Genomic DNA, 21,599 nt, shown 5'->3' on the forward strand with positions numbered 1-21,599 from the left:
GGATAACCAGACCTGTGAATAATCTGAAATGGATTCAAATTGATAGTTTTATAGAAAGATCTAAAAATTATATTTTAATTAGCAGTAAAATCAGATATAAAAAATATGTTAATAATGCATATTAGCTCTGGCCAGGTGGTTCAGTTGGTTGGAGCCTCATCCTGTGCACCACAAGGCTGTGGGCTCTATTCCCAGTCAAAGGTGAATATGGGAGGCAACCAATCAATGTTTCTCTTTCACATCTATGTTTCTCTCTCTGTCTCTCTCTTTTTCAAATCAATACAGAAATATATCCTCGGGTAAGGATTTTTTAAAAATACAAATGTATGCACTATATCTGTAGTAGTAATGTGAACAGCACACAAAATATTCCTTAGGTATTCAAAAACAAGATGCTCATCTCATGGATAGTTTTGACATGTCTTTTCCCTACTTTCATCTTATTCTTAACTTAAAGGAAAATATTAACATGTCCAAACTATACCTGTTTGTCAACTGCAATTACAGGTTGGCTACAGAAAGAAGAGTTGGCAGAACTCAATCAAAGCATTCTGTGAGAACTAACTGGCTATAGAGTCTGCAATAGGAATATTATCTATTTTACTAGAGGGCAGGTGCACGAAATTCATACATGGGTGGGAGGGGGGGATCCCCTCAGCCAGGCCTGTACTCTCTCTAATCTGGGACCACTCAGGGGATGTCCAACTGCCTTTTGTAATCCAGGACCACTGGCTCCTAACCGCTCACCTGCCTGCCTGCCTGATCACCCCTAACTGCTCCCCTACTGACCTGATCACCCCTAACTGCTCCCCTGCTGGCCTGATTGCCCCTAACCGCCTCTGCCTCGCCCCACACCTGGGACCTAGTATTCCCTTCTCTGGCTGGTTGCAGACACTCAGAACCTGGGCTTCCCTCCCTCTGGCCTGCCGCAGGCACCCAGGACCTGGGCTGGCTTTGCCCAGGCCGGCTGCAGCCACAAGAAACCATGGGTGGGTAGCTTTGCCTGGGCTGCAGCCGCAGGCACCCAGGACCGTGGGGCGGGCAGCTTGTCCTTCTCCCGGGCCACAGGCACAGACGCTGGCGCCCAGGACAGCAGGGCATGCGGCTTGTCCCTCTCCCAGGCCACAGGCGCTGGCGCCCAGGAGCGCAGGGCAGGCGGCTTGTCCCTCTCCTGGGCTGCAGCCTGGCTGGTCCCCATTCCTCTCTGGAGAGCTCATTTGTGCCTGGGTGGTCCCCGTTCTTCTCTCCCCAGTGTTGAGTGTTTGAGCCTTTACGGTGTGATGGCTGATGACCATTTTGCATATTAGCTCTTTATTATATAGAATTATTACTTGTAAGTTCTTTACTGCATTTTCTATATCAGTAAAATTTATAAATTTATTGTACAAAAAAAAGAGAAAGAAATGAGATAAAACATGATACCTGAATATCTTTCTTGACTGCTTTAGCTTTGTTATCCAGAACTTTCTTCCTAAATTCAAGAAGAACTTCTTTACAATCTTCAAGATGAACCTCAGGCTCCCAGGTATCATCATCTGAGGTGTATCCTTTCCACCGAACTTTGTAAAGGATTTTACCCTGTTACATAAATTAAAAATAGGCAAATAAAAGACATTACTGACTTGATTAAATTTCCAAAACAATACAATTACTGAGAACATGGAAGCAAACTTGAAATGGAGATTAATATAATTATAAAGTATGTTCATCTCCTGAAGTGGCTTAAGAAAAAAATAGGAGCACACCAAAAGCAAAAACAAAGCTTCTGCACAGCAGAGGAAATAACAAACAAGATGAAAAGGCAGCCCACTGAATGGAAGAAAGTATTTCCAAATCATGTAAGGGGCTAATATACAAAATATATAAAGAACTCATGTAACTCAACAGCAAAAAACCAAACCCATCTGATTTAAAAATGGGCAGATCTAAATAGACATTTTTTCAAAGAAGATATACAAATGGCCAACAGCAAAATGAAAAGATGTTCAAAATCATTAATCATCAGGGAAATGCAAATAAAAGCCATACAGGTATCACCTCACACGTTAGAATGGCTGTTTTCAGTAAGATAAAAAATAACTAGTATTGGTGAGGATGTGCAGAAAAGAAAACCCTATGCACCATTGGTGGGAATGTCAATCGGCGGGAATGACAACCACTGTGGAAAACAGCATGGAGGTTCCTGAAAATATTAAAAATAGAACACGATCCAGCAATTCCACTTCTGGGTATGTATCTTAAGAAAATGAAAACATTAACTCAAAAAGACACATGAACCCCCATGTTTACTCAGCATTATTCACAATAGGCAGATATGGAAGCAACCTTGGTGTCCATCAACAGATAAAGAAAACGTACATGTACACGTACACGTACGTACACACACACACATACACACACACACACACGGCGTGGCAAAAGTAGGTTTACAGTTGTTCATATGGAAAACTAGTGGCCCAGTGTAGGAATTCATGCACACTGAAAGGAAATTAGAAGAAATATTTTAATATCGCTATTCGCCCTTTCTCTAAATAGAAGGGTCAACCAAATTCACGATCATTAATGACAGATCGAAACGTGTACGATTGGTGCCAGCAAGAGCTTTATATGTATCGTGCATGCATGAGTCAACTTAACCTTTTATAGATATAGAATAAACTTGCTTAATTAGGCCTGCTTTCTGATTTAGCTAAACATTTTCCAGCCCAGTGAAGCATCCCAACTTTTCAGGTAATTATCAGCAATACAGCAGTAAATATCAACATGAAGCACATTATTATTGTAGATCACAAAGGGAGAACAAAGGGTGAAATATTTAACTGCAGCAGTGTTTTGACTATATTCTGTGCAGAGAAAACCTGAAGTCATTTTCAAGGTTTACCATTTCTTTCTTCTTTTCAGTCAGGTCAAGTTTCTAAGCTTTCTAAATGGCCGTTTTCCGGTTAATGAAAAGAAAATAGGATTCCACTGAGTCTCCTATCTACCTACTCCAGGATTTCTGTGAGGATAAAATGAGATGAGGCACAAGAAAATGCTTCACAAACATTTGGTTAAAGTGTAAAATGTCTGCACCTGGTTATAAAGCAAGTCGTGTTCCTGGGCTGAAGAAACTCCAAGGAGGCTAGTCATTGCTAGGGAGAGGAAGCTGAGCGTTCCTACGTGACGTCATTAACCGGTGCACACAGCAACTGTTTCCTGTCTGGGCTGGACTGTGGGCCACATTTTGTGCCATTGGGTCTCTGCAGCATCGGCTGCGATTTGGTGGGTGTCGCTCTGGGGTGGTGGTGTGGCCTGTGTCCCACTTGGGGGAAGCCAAGTGTTGCTTTGTAGGCAACAGGTCTGCGGTGCCATTTCTCTGTAAATGGCCACTGTGAGTCACAACAGCTCCTGCGTTGAACATGTCCTCTGGTGGTAGGTGCGCATCACAGCGACCTGTCAGATGGTCAGACACTTAGCATATTAGCCTTTTATATATATAGACTAGGGGCCTGGTGCACGAAATTCGTGCGCTGGGTGTGTGTGTGGGGGGTGTCCCTCAGCCCAGCCTGCCCCCTCTCACATACTGGGAGCCCTCAGGGGATGTCCTAGTGACGGCTTAGGCCCGCTCCCTGCTCCCCTTGGAGATAGGGCCCAAGCCATAGTCTGGCCTCCCTTTGTGGGAGGTGACCGGGCTGATCAGGGGAAGGCACCAGCCCCATCACCCCGCTGCTGCAGCCACTGCCAGTCACCGCAGCCAGCAAGGATTTTTCATCAACACGGACTCTAGTCCCTTCACCATGAAAAAATGACAACTTTCTTTAGGCATTTTCAAGATGTGTCTTTCATATAAAAAGAATTTCTTTTTTTTTTTATCCACACCTGAGGATATGTTTCCATTGATTTTTAGAGAATGTGGAAGAGAAAGGGAAAGACAGAGAGAAACATCAAAGTGAGAGGAACACTTTGATTGGTTGCCCCCTGCATGAGCCCTGACCTGGGCCCCGGCCAGGGAGGAGCCTGCAACCTAGGTACATACCCTTGGTCAGAATTGAACTCAGACCCTGCCATCGGCAGGCCAAGGCATTATCCACTGAGCCAAACCGGCTAGGGCAGGATATGACATTTCTTAGCCCTCCAGCAGCGGACCTTCGTTTTTTTCGCCAGGAGTGTGGTGAAAAACCCTAGATCACCTTTTTGGATTCTTATTACCCAAGTTACTAAAAATATTACCAGTGGCATACAGGGAGCTTAACCAATGAGCGGTCAGAAAAGGTGCTTCCTCTGTAGTTCACACCAATCGCTGGCTTAGCCACCACCCCGCCCCCCCCCCCTACTGCCCCAGGCCTGATGCCTCTGGCCCAGGCTTCAGGCCTGGGCAGGGAACCCCCATCTTCCCCCCGATCACCGGCTCATCCCACGTCCAGGCCTGACGCCTCTGCCAGAGGTGTCGACCCCCATCACCCTCCAATCGCCAGATCAGCCCCTTGCCCAGGCCTGATGCCTCCGCCAGAGGCATCAGGCCTGGGCAGGGGACTCCCAGACCCCTCTAATTGCCAGCTCCACCCCGCGCCCAGGCCTGACGCCTCTGGCCCAGGCTTTAGGCCTGGGCAGGGGACCACCCACATCCCCCGATCACCGGTTCCGCCCCCCACCCAGGCCTGATGCCTCTGGCCCAGGCGTCAGGCCTGGGCAGGGGATGCCCAACCCCTCCAATTGCCAGCTCCGCCCCCCGCCCAGCCTGATGCCTCGGCTAGAGGCATCGACCTCCACCACCCTGCGATCGCCAGATCGGCCCCTTGCCCAGGCCTGACGCCTCCGCCAGAGGTGTCAGGCCTGGGAAGGGGACCCCCATCTCCCCCCAATCACCAGCTTCTGGGGCTGGCCTGCGGCCCGGGATGGCAGCTTGCACTGACGGCTGCACTGTTCTGCCCTGCCTGCAGTATGCAAATTAGCCGCCATCTTTGTTGACGTTTAATTTGCATCGTGCTGATTTGCATCGTGACGTTTAATCGTGCTGATTAACCAATGGGAGGCATAACGAAGGTATGGTCAATTACCATGTTTGTCTATCAGATAGGGTAATACAATAATTAATGCCTAATAATACAAGAATAAACTGTTTTGCATACTCCCAACTGTAAACCGAATTTTGCCCCCCCCCCTATATATTATTCAGCCATAAAAGCATATGAAAATTGCCTTTTGCAACATGGATGGATCTAAAGCAGTGGTTCTCAACCTTTTTTTGGCCATGCCCCACTTAAGCATCTCCAAAATCCTAATGCCCACACCTGTGCCGTGCCAGCACAGCCACAAGTTCGGTGAGCCTGGGGGGGGGGGGGGGGGTCGGCAGCGAAGGATGTAGAAAAGACAAAGAGAATAAGCTGGGTCTAGGTGGATCTTCCTGTGCCTTCCTAAGGCCACAGAGAGAGATCCAGACAACAAGCTGAACCTTTATTTTATAGCCAGAGGTAAACAAGGTAGTGGTCACCATGGTTAAAATTTTCTTGTGAGTTTCACTTGTTTTAGCAGCACTTGCTGCACCTCCCACAGCCCATTAGCTATCCAGGTAAGATCTATGGAACATCATAAGGTCAAGCTTAATTATGTTAAGAGGGCTGTGCCCTCTAAGCTGGCACTTGTTTGTGGCTTTGCCAACAGGTCAATCTGAGGCTTAACCCTATAGCCGATCCTTACATACCGAGTGACATATAATTCTTATTATTCAAAAAGTGAACTCTTACTCATGTGGAGGAAGACTAAAATAAAAGGCCATTAACACATTGTATGCGGGAAACGTATTTATACGTTTTATGTATTTATACGTTCTAGCAGTGTAGTAGAGCGCGGGACACGTATTAATACATTTTTTATAGACTAGCGGTAGAATGCGGGTAACGTATAAATACGTAAACTAAAGTTATCGTAATTTTACTGAATGTTGCCATTTGCGCAAAAAATTAGCAAAAATGGCCCACGCCACCTGTTAGCGCGCGATAAAAACTACCCGCAAACAATGTGTTAAATGGGTCTAAACAAGCTTCCAAAGAACATGGCATCCATGAAAAATAAAAGAACGACAGTCGAAGAACTGAGGGAGAAATCACTAAGAAACTGTTTAAAAAACAGTAATATGAAGTGATATGAAAAAATAGCAAATAAAGTTCAAAAACATATAATAGAGAACAGAAATACGTCAGAATATATATTTATAGAGTGTATATGAGGCCCCTAGAATCATAATACAAAAAAATTTACTATTAATAACTCATTCTCTAATTGCCCTCTTTAACCCTTTTAGGTCCAACGTGGAGGCTGACTCGACAGACCAGGCACTAGGAGAAGGTCCAACGTCGAGGCTGAGGTCGACACTGCAAACCGGTTCAACATTCAATCCCGTCAATTAATTTGGACCAGACTGTTTGAATTCCAAAAATAAAATTGGACCGCAAAGGGTTAAAAATCAAATAACCCCCACTGTGGGGCGAGTGCCCCACAATGGGAACCACTGATCTAAAGAGTATTATACTAGAGAAACCAAGATGGCGACAGGTAAACACCTGAAATTGCTGCCTCGCACAACCACTTCAAAACTACAAATAAAAGACAAAACGGACATCATCCAAAACCACAAGAAGGCTGGCTGAGTGGAAATTCTACAACTAAAAGGAAAGAGAAAAGCACACTGAGACTCAGAGGAGGTGCGGAAGTAAAGTGCAGAGGCATGGAGGTGCACGCGGAAAGGGCTGGCAACTGAGGACGCGGTTGTCTTTTTCAATAGGGAGAGAGACACACACTCCCGCTCTGAACTCCAGTTCCGGGCGAGTCTCTGCGGACCCAGATTCATACGGGGAGAAACTGGACTGTCTGGCAGCGGGCGGAACTCGAAGGCGGCTTTCTCTCAGAGTTGCTTGCAGCGATTACCCTGGGACACTGAGAACCGGGGCCTATTAGGGCAGGGCTAAGGATCAGCCATAGCTGTTTGCTCTGCCCTGTTGATTCCCTGACACCCCGCCCCACCCAAGCTGTGCCCAGAGGCTTTGCATATAAATGACCTGGTCCTTTGCAATCGAAAATTACCTAACAAATTGCAGCTGGGTCAGAGAGACCCAGATCATCCAAAAGAAGGCCCAAGGCCCCACAGCAGCTTGCATTGCTTCACAGCTGGGCCTTATCTGGGCACCTCCAAATCCCAAAGAAGAGGAATCTGCAGATCTCCCTGTAGCTCCTGCTGAGTGGCCTCAGGCAAAGGCTAAATTAGCACTTCCTTAGAGATCCAAGTGCCAGTGTACCCAGTGGTCAAGTGGGACCATCCAGATTACAACTCCTCAGATCCATAAGGGACACACTCAGGGGGCAGACTCAGTGAGCACCGAAGCCCTACTGAAGCAAGTCTTGCCCCATAAGGGTGTCTCCAGCACAGAAGTTCTCCCACCGTAGAGAAAGCTGATTTTCACAGCCCATTGGCTGGAGGTCAATTCCACCCAGTGATACCAACTACAATCAAGGCTTAACTACAACAAGACTGTGCACACAGCCCACAAAGGGGTGCACCAAGAGTGTCCACGTCAGGTAATTGGGGAGGTTGAGCCACTGGGGCCCTATAGGACACCTAGCACGGAAAGCCACTCTATCAACACAGGGAAGCAGCCAAAAGGCGGAGACAAAAAACATGTCACAAACAAAAGAAATGGAGGAAAGCAAACTACTGGATATAGAGATCAAAACCACAGTTATAAGGTTTTTCAAGAATTTTCTAGAAACCACTGATAGATTTAGTGAGACCCTCAAGAAATCTAGTGAAACCCTCGAGGATATGAAAAAGGACCAAATGAAAATTAAGCATACACTGACTAAAATAAAGAATATTATACAGAGATCCAACAGCAGACTAGAGGATCCCAAGAATCAAGGCAAAGATTTGAAATACGAAGAAGTAAAAAATACCCAACTGGAAAAGCAAAAAGAAAAAAGAATCCAAAAATATGAAGATAGTGTAAGGAGTCTCTGGGACAACTTCAAGCGAACCAACATCCGAATTATGGGGATGCCAGAAGAAGAGAGAGCAAGATATTGAAAACCTACTTGAAGAAATAATGACAGAAAACTTCCCCTACCTGGTGAAGGAAATAGACTTACAAGTCCAAGAAGCACAGAGAACCCCAAACAAAAGGACTCCAAAGAGGACCACACCAAGACACATCATAATTAGAATTCCAAGGGCAAAAGACAAAGAGAGAATCTTAAAAGCAGCAAGAGAAAAACAGTTACCTATAAGGGAGTACCCATACAGCTGTCAGCTGATTTCTCAACAGAAACTTTGCAGGCCAGAAGGGAGTGGCAAGAAATATTCAAAGAGATGAACAGCAAGAACCTACAACCAAGATTACTTTACCCAGCAAAGCTATCATTCAGAATTGAAGGTCAGATAAAGAGCTTCACAGATAACAAAAAGCTAAAGAAGTTCATCACCACCAAACCAGTATTATATGAAATGCTGAAAGGTATTCTTTAAGAAGTGGAAGAAGAAAAAGGTAAAGATAAAAATTACGAACAACAAGTACGTATCTATCAACAAGTGAACCTAAGAATCAAGTGAATAAAAAGCTGATGAACAGAATAAACTGGTGAATATAATAGAATCAGGGGCATAGAAAGGGAGTGGACTGACAATTCTCGGGGGGAAAGGGGTGTGGGGGGTGCAGGAAGAGACTGGACAAAAATTGTACACCTATGGATGAGGACAGTGGGGGTGGGGAGTAAGGGTAGAGGATGGGGTAGGAACCGGGTTGAGGGGAGCTATGGGGGAACAAAAGAGGAACAACTGTAATAATCTGAACGATAAAGATTTATTTAAAAAAAAGAATTGTAATTATTTTGTGATGGTGGCTTTATTATTATAAAATGAAACATTTTTTTAGGTATGTTGAGATGGTTTGGACATATAGAGAGGATGAACGAAAGGAGATAGACGAAACAAGTATACGAGTATGGATGGGAGAGTTGGAAGGGGTCAACCTTATTGAACCTACCTCAATCAGACTGAGGATGTTTTTAGCAAAGGCCAGCTTAGGAGTACCCTAATTAAGTTAATAACAATGTACCTACCTATATAGTTTAAGTTTAAAAAATTTGGCTCTCAAAAGAAATTTCAATCATTATACTGTTGATATTTGGCTCTGTTGACTAATGAGTTTGCTGACCACTGATCTAGACCCTGTCACATTGGAATTCCTTTGTGCCTTCTCTCACTCTTCCTGAGATCTTATCTTAAATGGCTAAGTTTCAAAATTATCCAGTCAGACCCTCCCAAATCAGAATTTATGACTATATACTAGGGGCCCGGTGCACGAAACTCGTGCACTGGGTGTGTGTGTGTGGGGGGGGGTGTCCCTCAGCCCAGCCTGCCCCCTCTCACATACTGGGAGCCCTCAGGTGTTGACCCCCATCACCCTCCAATCGCAGGATCAGCCCCTTGCCCGGGCCTGATGCCTCTGGCCTAGGCGTTCGGCCCGGGCAGCGGGGACCCGCAGCTGCAGCGGCCCCGCGATCGTGGGCTTCGCTTTAGGCCCAGGCAAGGGACCCCTAGCTCCTGGGACTGCCAACTTCGACCGTGCCCAGCTCCCATTGCTGGCTCCACCCCTACTTCCTGCTATCACTGGCCAGGGCGGAAAAGGCACCTGATTCTCTGATCATGGCTGGGGGGCAGGGCAAAGGCGGCCCCAGGGCTGCCTTTGCCCTGCCCCCCAGCTCTTAGCTCCCCCCTGGGTTTCCAATCACTGTCAGTGGCAGGGGGCTTCTTCCTGCTTTCCCTTTTGCCTCCCTGCATTGTGCCTACATGTGCAAATTAACCGCCATCTTGTTGGCAGTTAACTGCCAATCTTAGTTGGCAGTTAATTTGCATATAGCCCTGATTAGCCAATGAAAAGGGTAGCTCGTACGCCAATTACCATTTTTCTCTTTTATTAGTGTTGATAGGTTGTCTCCCCAAAATGTATACCCACTTAACAGCTAATAACTCATTTTGAAAATGAACTGTATGTTAATAAACACTGACTTTATAATTATTCAAAGTATATATTCAATTTTTGGGAAGATCCTGTATAACCTCTACTTACCTTTTAAAACTTGTCTCTTGCCCTGACAGATGTGGCTTAATGGTTGCAGTGTCTGCCCACGCATCAAAGGGTCTTGGGTTTGATTCTAGTCAAGGGCACATACGTGGGTTGCAGGTTCTATCAGGGTGTGGGTCTCTCTCTCCCTCCTTCCCTCTCATCCCCTCTCACTCTCCCGGCCCCCATTTCCCGCCCCCCTCTAAATATCAATAGGAAAAATATCCTCGTGTGAAGACTAACAACAACACCAAAAAAAGGGCAAAGGAGGACAACATGAAAAGGGGAAAGTCAGGTAGCTGCTTCTGCCAGTTAGTAGCCAGAAGGAAAATGGCAGATCTGGGGGAGCAGTTGCCTGATGAGGATAAGTGGTATAGTAGCAAAACTCATCATTCATGCCCCTCCTGGGGAATTCAATGAGGTGTTTAATGATGCTTGGTTACTGCTTAATAATTAGATAATCTTCTCAGGGAAGGAGCAGCCCATGCATTTGCATATAACTTGGACCAGTTTATTCCAGCAAAAATTGAAGGTTATAATAAATAGCATTAGGTACTGATAACAAAACATGGTGACATGGGAAATGGCAAGTTTTTGGATCCAAAAAACAGAATCTGTTTCAAATTTGAAGCAACTGATCCAAGACTGTATGAAGGAGAGAAAGTAACTGAATCATGGAGAACTTCAGTAGAAACTGCTTTGGGAGCTTATGTAAAAGAACATTATCCAAATGGGGTCTACACTGTGTATGGTAAAATAAATAAATAAATAAATAAATAAACAAACAAATAGCAAACCATTATTGCATGCACAGAAAGCCATTAGTTCCAAGAAAAAAAAACTTTAAAATGGTGACTGGCAGTCAGAATGGAAGTTTACAATCATTCCTTTAACCACTTTGACAAGTGGTTGGCATCTTGAAAATTCGGTTATTATGAAGATGGTAATGTTCAGCTAGTGAGTTATAAAGATATACAAGATTCCCTGTCTAATGAAGTGCAAACAGCAAAATAATTTATAAAGATTGTAGAAAATACAGAAAATGAATACCAGACTGCCATCAGTGAGAATTAACAAAGACAATGTCAGACACTACTTTCAGACCTTATGTTGGCAGTTGCCGGTTACATGCACTAAGATTAATTGGAACAAGATTCTACAAGATTGGCAAAAAGATGCAGAATGCATAAGATAAATATTGCATGATCAAATCATTTTAGTGTCTTTGCATTAAAAAAAAATTATTGCAAAATTATTAAGAACTGTCAAGCTACCTAGTCAGATGGTTGTTGCCATTTAAAGATCACTGTAATTAGTTTGGTTAGAGCACAAAGCTTAGCTAATCAACCATTATTTTTCATTTCTTTTGTTCAAAGAGGATTGAAAATCAATTTAGTTTAAAATATCTTTCACTTTTGGTTATGCCTTTCTTACAAAGAGATGACTCCTCTGGTTTAATATCAAGTTTTTGAAGTGTTTCAAAACTTTTACTTACCATAATCCTAAAATTATTTTCTTTTGGTTTATGAAGTAACTTTTGATATTTATCCAGTTCTTTTTTGTTGTTGCAAATCCTCACTCGAGGATATTTTTCCATTGATTTTTAGAGAGAGTAGAAGGGAGGGGGAGAGACAGAGAGAAATATCAATGTGAGAGAGACACATCAATTGGTTGCTTCCTGCACACGACCCGACCAGGGCCAGGGATAGAGCCTAAAACCAAGGTACATGCCCTTAACTGGAATTGTACCCATGACTCTTCAGTCTGAGGGTTGACGCTCTATCCACTAAGCCAAGCAAGCTAAGCCTCCCCAGTTCTTTTTAACAGAGTCAATAATGGACATTCTAGTTTAAAGTGATTGATGGATTTAGCCATATATGCTGCTAAAGAGATCGTCTACCTTTTCCTTCTCACCTCTTCCATTTATGTAAGATTGAGATTAGAAGGAAAGAATTTTCTATATCAATTTGTTTAAAGCTGTCAAGGTTATTAAGCTAGCTGAGTGTTTAAATAAACATTTTAAAAACAAGGGCAAGGTCTAATGCTGTTTTGAGATTCTAGAATTAAATGAAAAAACTTATTTCAGAAATGTATTTAATGTTTTCTTGCGACAGTTACACAAATTAGCTTGAATTCCATACGTTCCTGAGTTGTTTTTAATCATAATACTCTAAAATTACAACAAAGCAAATTTATAATATATATAATCCTGAACCCCTAAAAAAATGGGTAAAGGACTTTACTAGACATTTAGAAGACATACAAATGGCCGAGAAGCACATGAAACAATGTTCAACATCACTAGTCCTTAGGATAATGCACATCAAAACCATAAAATACTACCTCACACCACACCTACTAGATGACTAACAAAACAAACAAAAGCATGAAAAATAACTTGTATTGGTGAGGATGTGGAGAAATTAGAACCTTTTAACATTGCTGGTGGGAATGAAAAATGCTGCAGTTGCTGTGGAAAACAGTTTGGCAATTCCTCAAAAATTCAACTGAATTACCTATGACCCAGCTAATTCCACCCCTAAGTATTAAAAACAGGGACTCGCCCTGACTAGTTTGACTCAGTGGATAAGAGTGTCGGCCTGGGAAAAATACCACATGATCTCACTCATTTATGGATAATAAGGACCATTATAAACTTATGAACAAAAATAGATACAAAGGCAGAGCCGCCTCCAACAGACTGTCAAACTACAGCGGGAAGGCCGGGGAGGATTGGGGGGCAGGAGGGGAGGGTAAGAGATCTACCGAAGGACTTGTATGCATGCATACCAAAGGACGTAAGACAATGGGGGGTAGGGGAGGCTAGGGGATTGTCAAGGGCGGGGGGGGGGGGGGGGGAAGGAGACATATGTAATACTCTTTGTAATACTTTAAGCAATAAAACAATTTTTAAAAAAGTGACCTAAAAAAAAAAAAAAAAAAGAGTGTCGGCCTGCAGACTGAAGGGTCCCAGGTTCAATTCCGGTGAGGGGCACATGCCCGATTGTGGGCTCTATACCCAGCAGGGGGCGTGCAGGAGGCAGCTGATCAATGATTCTCTCTCATCATTGATGTTTCCATCTCTCTCTCCCTCTCCCTTCCTCTCTGAAATCAATCTATACTAATAAAAGGGTAATATGCTAATTACACTGATGTCTTCCAGACACCCATCCAGATAAGCCACACCAGCTGCTAAGGTGCCACAGGAGCAGAGCCGGCAGCGCTGCCCTTTGTGTAGCGGTGGTGTGGGAGAGGCCGTGGCGCCAGCCAGTCCAGTGCCGGGGCCCCTTCCGCAGAGGTAGTGAGTGAGAGAGCTGCACGGTCCCTTCTGCAGAGGCAGCCACATAGGCAGTGGTGCAGGCCCGGTCCTGGTGCCACGCCTCCACAGAGGCTGGACAGGGTGCGACCTGCTGTGCCTCAACCTCCCATAGTCCCTCCCCCAGCCAGCCTAGCCCCAGATCGCCCCCTACCCACCAGTGGGCGGGTGTCGGGGCCAGCGCTAAGAAGCGAGGGCCAAGGGCTGGCAGCCGCAGTGGCCAGCAGTGGCAGCAGCAGCAGGATGATGGGGGCAGAGCCTTCCCATGATCGGCCCCGTTGCCTCCCGCAAAGGGAGGCCAGACTGTGGCTTAGGCCCGCTGTCAGTAGGGCATCCCCTGGGGGATCCCGGACTGTAAGAGGGGGCAGGCCAGGCTGAGGGACACCCCACCCAGTGCACGAATTTTCGTGCACCAGGCCTCTAGTAAAAATATTTCAAAAACACACACACACACAAAAACAAACAAACATGGACTCAAACAGATACCTGTACACTCATGCTCAGTGCAGCACTGTTCACAATGGCCAAAAAGTAGAAAAAGCCAAGTGTCCACTGATGGATGATAAATGGATAAAACATGGTCTATCCATACAATGAAATATTCAGCTTTAAAGGGGAGGAAATCCTGACATGTGCTACAACATGGATGAACCTTAATAACATTAAGCTAGAGGCCTTGCCGGTGTGGCCTAGTTGGTTGGTGCGTCGTCCTACACTGAAAGGTCATGGGTTTGATTACTGGACAGTGCACATACCCAGGTTGTGGGTTCAATCCCCAGTCAGGGTGAGTATGGGAGGCAACTGATCGATGTTTCTCACATTGACGTTTCTCTCTCTCTCCCACTCTCCTTTCCTTTCTCTCTAAAATCAATAAAAACAGCCCTAGCCAGTGTTTCTCAATAGTTAGAGCACTGGCCCTCACACAGAGGGGTCACCAGTTTGATAACAGTCAAGGACACATACCTGGGTTGCAGGTTCAATCCTTGACCTGGGTTAAGACATGTGTGGGAGACAACCAATGGTAGTGTCTCTTTCACATTGATGTTTCTGTCTCTTCCCCTCCCTTCCACTCTCTAAAAATCAATGGAAAAAATATCCTCGGGTGAGGATGAACAATAACAAAAAGGTTTCTGACACAGTATTTGTTGAATGAATGAATGAAACAAAATTATAAAGACTGACAACAATGATCAGTAAATTAAATCTGGAGCTAGAATTGAAATGTGCTCTTTAATATTTGAAAATGGTAATACCTTCACTCATTAACTAGATCAAATTTAATTGATAACTAGCATTAAATTTATAGCTGTTCAATGTTTTGACTGCCATTTTTTACCAATGAGTCAAGTTGTAAGAATACATTGAATTCCCATTAGATCTTCATCCATATCCCCAGTTTTTAATACTGGCTTTATCTTTTTTCTATACATCTATTTTTGTTCTGACCTATTTGAAAGTAAGTAGTGTGGCTCTGGCAAGGTAGCTCAGTTGGTTAGAACTGATACACCACAGTTGTGGGTTTAACATTAAGAAGCATTCAAACCGGTGAAGAATTTGTGTGAGGTTATTTGAACCAAACTGATGACAAATGCCGGGAAATAGAATCTCAATGGATTGCAATAATGCTCCAGAGAATGGCAGTTTTGCACTTTGTTTTACACATTACAATCAAAAGAGGAGATGTAAGTGGTTTACATGAAATCCATTGGTAATAAGTCAGGAAGGCGGAAGCAAAGGGGGGGTGGGATAATCTCTGGGATTGGATAAAAACTAAAATGAAGACAAACGTACTTCTTTTACTTAGGAGGGTCCAGGATAGTTTACAGTCAACAATTAACTCAACAACACTGAGGGGATTTGTGGGCTCTGCAGAGCGGTGCCTGTGCTTTGAGGGGTCCGGAAAAAGGAAAATTACTTTGACATTCCAAAGATATGTTAGCATACATGCAAAAAGATAATAGGCTCAGTTAAGGTAAAGATTGACCTTTGTCAGATACCAGCCTAGGACATGACTACCCACCATAAACTGCTTTCTGGTTAAAAAGTTTAATTTCAGACCATCCTTTGTGGTTACTTTAGGTCTCTGAGTTTGCAAGGCAACCTCGAAAGCCTTCCCTGAGCTAGTCAGGTTAGCATGTGGCCCCTTTTTGTTCACAGGCTCAATCTCTAGTCAGGGCACATACAGTATAAGAAGCAACCAATGAAAGCATAAATAAGTGGAACAACAAATTGATGTTTCTCTCTCTCTCCCTCCCTCTCTCTAAAATTAATAAATAAACATTTAAATAAATATGTAAGTAGTGTTTTTGAAAAGCTACATTGAGTAACATTTACTGCTATTATTATGCATACACAAAAATAATATGGCGGATCATTAGTTTGCATGCCGTTATTCAATAAATTAGCATATTCCAGCATTCCATCTTATAATGATGTAAATCTTCTTACGATGTTTCTATCAAGACCAAGCATACTGCTTTTAGGTGGTACTACATACTGCTAAGATTTCTTTTTGTTTCCCTCATTCATACAAGCTTCTTAAATCTTGTTTATCTCACCTTTGTTTATCTTTGGTTTTACCTTCATCTTCATAGAAGCTCCTACAAAGTTGTATATAATAGTAGGTTTTCTTTTTCATAGTTATACTAAAAAAAATGTACATACATTCTGGGCTGACAGAATCACTGTCCCCCCCACCCAGTTATGTATCTGAACCATCAAACTGTATTGATAGAGACTCTTATTATTTTAAAATTATAAGGATTTTCGAGATTATCTTTAAAAATTAAAAGTCTAAGTCTACTCTTTTTCCATTATATCGTAGTTTCTGATCCAGAATTTGATGCTTGGTCTTTTACCACTGGCAGAATGATTGAAGGCTATAATGGGAGGAAGTAGTGCTTGGCACTCAGCCTGAAAGTTTACTGCCTTGGTGATTGTAAGAATAAAGTCAGATAAGTGTTGAATGTGTTGATATAAGAAATGTCCAAACCTGTAAGAATCTTTATGAGTTTGAGCCAAACTAATGACAAAAATCTCAGCAGTTTTGCATCTTATTTTATACATTAGAAACAAAGAGGAAGACATAAGGGGGTTACATGAAATCCACTGGTGATAGGTTAGGGAGGTGGGAGAAAGCAAAATGGGGAAATCTGTGGGACTGGATAAAAAGTAAAATTAAGAGGCACATACTTCTTTTACATTGGTGGGAATAGAATAGTTAACAGTTAATAATTAATAGATAACAATAATGAGGGGCTCTGTGGACTCTGCTCTGATGGGAGATTGTGCTCTCAGGGGTCTGGAAAAAGAAAATTACCCTGACATTCCAAAGGTATATTATCAGTAGACTAGGGGCCCGGTGCACGAAATTCGTGCACTGGGTGGGTGGGTGGGGGGGTCCCTCAGCCCAGCCTGCCCCCTCTCACATACTGGGAGCCCTCAGGCGTTGACCCCCATCACCCTCCAATCGCAGGATCGGCCCCTTGCCCAGGCCTGACACCTCTCCCAGAGGTGTCAGGCCTGGGCAGGGGACCCTCATTTCCTCCCATCACTGGTTCTGCCCCCAGCCCAGGCCTGATGCCTCTGGCCCAGGCGTCAGGCCTGGGCAGGGGACCCCCAGACCCCTCCAATTGCTGGCTCTGCCCCTGGCCCAGGCCTGATGCCTCTGGCCCAGGAATCATGCCTGGGCAGGGGACCCCCATCTCCCTCTGATCGCTTGCTCCACCCCCCTGCCCAAGCCTGATGCCTCTGACCCAGGCTTCAGGCCTGGGCAAGGGGACCATCATATCCCCCCAGTCCCCGGCTCCGCCCCCCGCCCAGGCATCAGGCCTGGGCAGGGGACCCCCAGCCCCCTCCGATTGCTGGCTCTGCCCCCTGCCCAGGCCTGAGGAGTTGACCCTCATCACCCTCCGATCGCCGATCACCAGATCGGCCCCTTGTCCAGGCCTGAGGCCTCCGGCAGAGGTGTCAGGCTTGGGCAGGGGACCCCTAGCTCCCCGCGGTTGCAGGCTCCGGCCCTGCCCAGGCCTAACGCCTCTGGCTAAGGCATTAGGCCTGGGCAGGGGTCCGCCAGCTCCCCGCAATCTCACGCTCTGCCCCTGCTCCCCGCAATCTCACGCTCTGCCCCTGCTCAGGCCTAACACCTCTGGCCGAGGCATTAGGCCTGGGCAGGGGACCCCCAGCTCTCCGCGGTTGCAGGCTCCACCCCTGCCCAGGCCTAATGCCTCTGGCCGAGGCGTCTGGCCCGGGCAGCGGGGACCTGCAGTGGCAGCGCCACCGCCATCGCGCGGGTTCCGCCCCTGCCCCCGCAGGACGCCTCTGGCTGAGGCGTCCGGCCTGGGCAGCGGGGACCCGCAGCTGCAGCGGCCCCGCGATCGCGGGCTCCGCTTTAGGCCCAGGCAAGGGACCCCTAGCTCCTGGGACTGCCAGCTTCGACCGTGCCCAGCTCCCATCGCTGGCTCCACCCCTACTTCCTGCTATCACTGGCCAGGGTGGCAAAGGCGCCCGATTCTCCAATCATGGCTGGGGGGCAGGGCCGCCTTTGCCCTGCCCCCTGGCTCTTAGCTCCCCCCTGGGTTTCCGATCACTGTCAGTGGCAGGGGGCTTCTTCCTGCTTTCCCTTTCACCTCCCTGCATTGTGCCTACATATGCAAATTAACCGCCATCTTTGTTGGTGGTTAACCGCCATCTTAGTTGGCAGTTAATTTGCATATCGCCCTGATTAGCCAATGAAAAGGGTAGTGGTCATACACCAATTACCATGTTTCTCTTTTATTAGTGTAGATACAAAAAGACAATAGCCAGGCTCAGTTAAGTAAAGATTGACCTTTGTCAAGGAAGATACTAGCCTAGGACATGCCTCCTTGGCATGACTCGCTTTTAGTTAAGAAGTTTTAACTTCAGATTATCTTATGTAGTTACTTTACTAGAAGGTGTCTTGAGTTTTGTAAGGCTCACCATGCAGGCCTCCCCTGAGCTTGTCAGGTTTAGTGTGTGTATCCTTTTTTGTCCACAAGTGTATAGCCAGAATGGTTCTCCATAGTTCATGTGGGAAACTACTTCCTGAGTTTGTTCTTGCTCCTCAGTAAGACTGGATGTTGAGCAGAAAAAGTAAACCAGAAATCTTGAGAAGCAAAACTTTGGAATACATATGACAAAGATTGAATAGCCATAAAGATTAAAAAAAAAAAAAATTCTTATACAGTGGAACCTTGGGTCTCGAGCTTAATTCATCCCGGAAGGCTGTTTGAGAAGCAATTTGTTCGAAAATGGAATCATTTTTCCCCATTAGAAATTACGTAAATTTAAATATATTTTTATTAATTTCAGAGAGGAAGGAAGAGGGAGGGACAGATAGAAACATCAATGATGAGAGAGAATCATTAATTGAATGCCTCCTGCACGCTTGCCACTGGGGATTGAGCCCGAAACCCAGGCATGTGCCCTTGACCGGAATTGAACCTGGGACCCTTTAGTCTGCAGGTTGACGCTCTATCCACTGAGCCAAACCGGGTAGGGCTGAAATAATGGAAATTTAATTAACCCGTTCCAGACCCACAAATGACTCTGTTTTAACCTTTCTTATATACAGTACATTAATCTATAAACACTTCTTTTCTTAAAATTATCGAACCACCATCTAGTAGGCTTAAACAAATCACTTTCAGCACTCATTCCAGGGTTGTCTTTCAGGTCACCATCTTTGCTTGTTCATATATCACTGCCTCCGAAATGCTGTCACTGGCTAACTGCTTTTCATTATATCAAAATCTACAATAGTTTTTCTATCTTTTAAATTGTCCATGATAATTGTTTCTTTCACACCCTTAGCAATATTAGCACTCCATGCCGTTTTTATGTCTTAAAATTGATTTCCCCAACAACAAAAGCATTCTCTCATTTGTTTGTGGCCTGAGAGCTTTTTGTCATGCTGAGCTATCAGCACGAAAGGGTTGTCAGTTCAAAAACCAAAGTTGGAGGGAGACATTTTTTCTGTTAACAACTTGGTTGAGAACTGAATTATTTGAGATGGGAGACATTCAAGAAAAAGAGGTTTGACTGTAAATGAACAAGAAAATGGGCAAAGGATACAACAGGTAACTAAAAATTTTTTTAAAGTTTTATATTTTTTATATATGTATCTTAAATTTGCCATTTAGCCATATTCAAGTGTACAGTTCAGTGGCATTAAATACATTCACATTGATGTGCAATCATTACTACTGTCCATCTCCAGTACTGTTTTCATCTTCCTCTTGCCAGTGGAAATCGTGTTCTTTCAGAGTCCCAAGGAAAGAATTTCAAGAGACCTGCACGTGGGAGGTTTTGGTGTGGTAAGAATAGAAGGCTGCCTCTGGGTTCCCAATGTCCAGAAATTTTGCACCATTAGTTCAGTTCATGTCCTGTCCCAATCCAGCTAGTCTGTTTCTGGCTGTGCTCCAGCGGGCTGGTACTGCTACATCCAGTACCAAGTCCACGCAGTTGTTGGCCAGGGAAACTAACCAGGTGAGTGTGTGTTACTAAAGTGGGTGAGCGGGAGGGGGTCTTTAGGTATACTGCCTACAATTCTTTGGGACTGACAAAATTAGGAGTGCATAAATAGATGAATCCTCTTAATTCTAAAGATACTACCCTCCTAGCCAAATATTTTCTAAGTATTTGCTATGTGCCAAGTACTGTGTTAATTGCAGGTGATACAAAATAGTGAGATTGGCTCCATCTCTCACCTCAAGGCATTTACAATATATTTGGGAAAATTATGCCTAAAAATGTTCCTATCTTTACTGTATTGTGCAACTAACAATAGTATTAATGGCACTGGACTTCAATTATTTACTGGACAGAATTGTTCAATGTCAGCAAATGTGTAGCTACAGTTCCATCTCTATATCCGCAGGACCCATCACAGCCCCTAGCACACAGGAGCTGATTAAAAAGTTTGCTGAATGACTGAACAAAATAATTAAATCAAGGTAGTACAAGACGAATGGGAAGTTAATAGACAATGAAAAGAATCCACTATATGTGTGGGGCCTTTGGTTATCTCTCCCCTTCACCTCAGCCTCCAGCCTACAATTCTTTTCCTCATTTAATAACGGGATATACACTAAGCGCTAACTGCATGCTGGGCACTGGATTACGTAACAGTGATACCAAGATTAACAAAATCACATTCCCTGTATTCAAGGAGCAGGAGAACAACAATACGGAACGCTGATGCTTTAAGCGCTGAAACGGAGCCCCGAGATGGCCGCGTCTCGCTCCCGCGGAGGTCAGGATGGACCAGGCACAAAGAGGTGGACTAGGAGGGGGAGCGGGAGCGCCAGCGGTCGGACGGCCCCGGCGGCCATCAAATGATGCCCGGGAGACAGGGTGGCAGTGGGCAGTTTCGGTAGACCCTGAAATGCACCCTCTAGGGTCGAGGATGCCCAAGGCGAATGGACGTTAAAATTTTTGTTTACTTTTCAACTACAGTATATAATCCTGAAGATTTCACACCAGAAAGTTGACTACAGGTTCGGGGGAAAAAACCTGAAACGACAGCGTGGACACGGACTCTGAGCAGCAGACTAATTTCAACGTCACGTCACCCCTTCCCAGTAACGGCCCCAACCAGGTACGTCAACACCCAGCACTGTGTGAACGGTCACCGACCCTCACACGCCGCCGCCGAGACGCTGCCGGAGACCCAACTTTCACCATTTCCCGAGACTCCCCCTTCGCTGCCGCCCCGCCCCCGCCCGGCCCGGCTGACCCGCGCCCCGCCCGCTCACGTACCCCCTCGGTCTTCATGTCCAGGATTCTCTCCACCTCGAACACATCCTCCCCGTCCTCCTCGCTGTCCCCCACGGCCTCCGCTCCTTTCTTCCCAGCGTTCTTCTCCTCGCCCGCTGCTCCCTCGCCTTCGCCGACGGGCGGCTTGCTGGGGCTGTGGGCGCCCGACACGGGAACCGCAGCCATGCTTGCGCCCTCCGCAACCGCCGCCGCCATAGCAGGAGCTGGAAACCCCCGCGCGAGCGGTCGCGACGCACGCCCAACGTCCTCCGCCTCCCGCGCTCGACCTGAGCCCGTTGGGCCCACGTGACGCCACTGGAGCGGAGTCAGCAATGGCGGTCACGGAGCCCCGCAATGATACGCTCACCGACCAATCACGTCAAGGCGGACGCGCCGGAGCCCAGTGCTGTCCGCGG

General features: G+C 45.5%; 1 protein-coding gene, 1 long non-coding RNA gene and 1 pseudogene across 9 annotated transcripts in view; 2 read left to right on the forward strand and 1 right to left on the reverse strand.

Annotated features, from left to right (window-relative positions):
* MPHOSPH8 (M-phase phosphoprotein 8) overlaps positions 1-21,599 on the reverse strand; it is a 56,325-nt gene extending 34,726 nt beyond the window's left edge. For 3 of the 8 annotated variants that reach the window (XM_059684157.1, XM_059684152.1, XM_059684156.1), the window contains exons 1-2: positions 21,187-21,598; positions 1,423-1,578 (exon numbers count right to left, since the gene is read on the reverse strand). In XM_059684157.1, the coding sequence (XP_059540140.1) occupies positions 1,423-1,578; positions 21,187-21,399 (369 nt within the window). In that variant the 5' untranslated portion in view covers positions 21,400-21,598. Of the gene's footprint in view, positions 1-1,422; positions 1,579-11,586; positions 11,717-21,186 lie in introns of those variants that run through there. The other 5 variants (XR_009451300.1, XM_059684154.1, XM_059684158.1 and 2 more) reach the window with 3 other exon arrangements.
* LOC132226282 (F-actin-capping protein subunit alpha-2-like) lies at positions 10,422-11,281 on the forward strand (annotated as a pseudogene).
* On the forward strand, positions 20,588-20,923 carry LOC132228178 (uncharacterized). The gene is made up of 2 exons (XR_009451302.1): positions 20,588-20,680; positions 20,884-20,923. It is a non-coding gene; the product is annotated as an uncharacterized LOC132228178 (long non-coding RNA).

Source organism: Myotis daubentonii, chromosome 2, assembly GCF_963259705.1.
Source record: "Myotis daubentonii chromosome 2, mMyoDau2.1, whole genome shotgun sequence".
Classification (NCBI taxonomy): Eukaryota; Metazoa; Chordata; class Mammalia; order Chiroptera; family Vespertilionidae; genus Myotis; species Myotis daubentonii.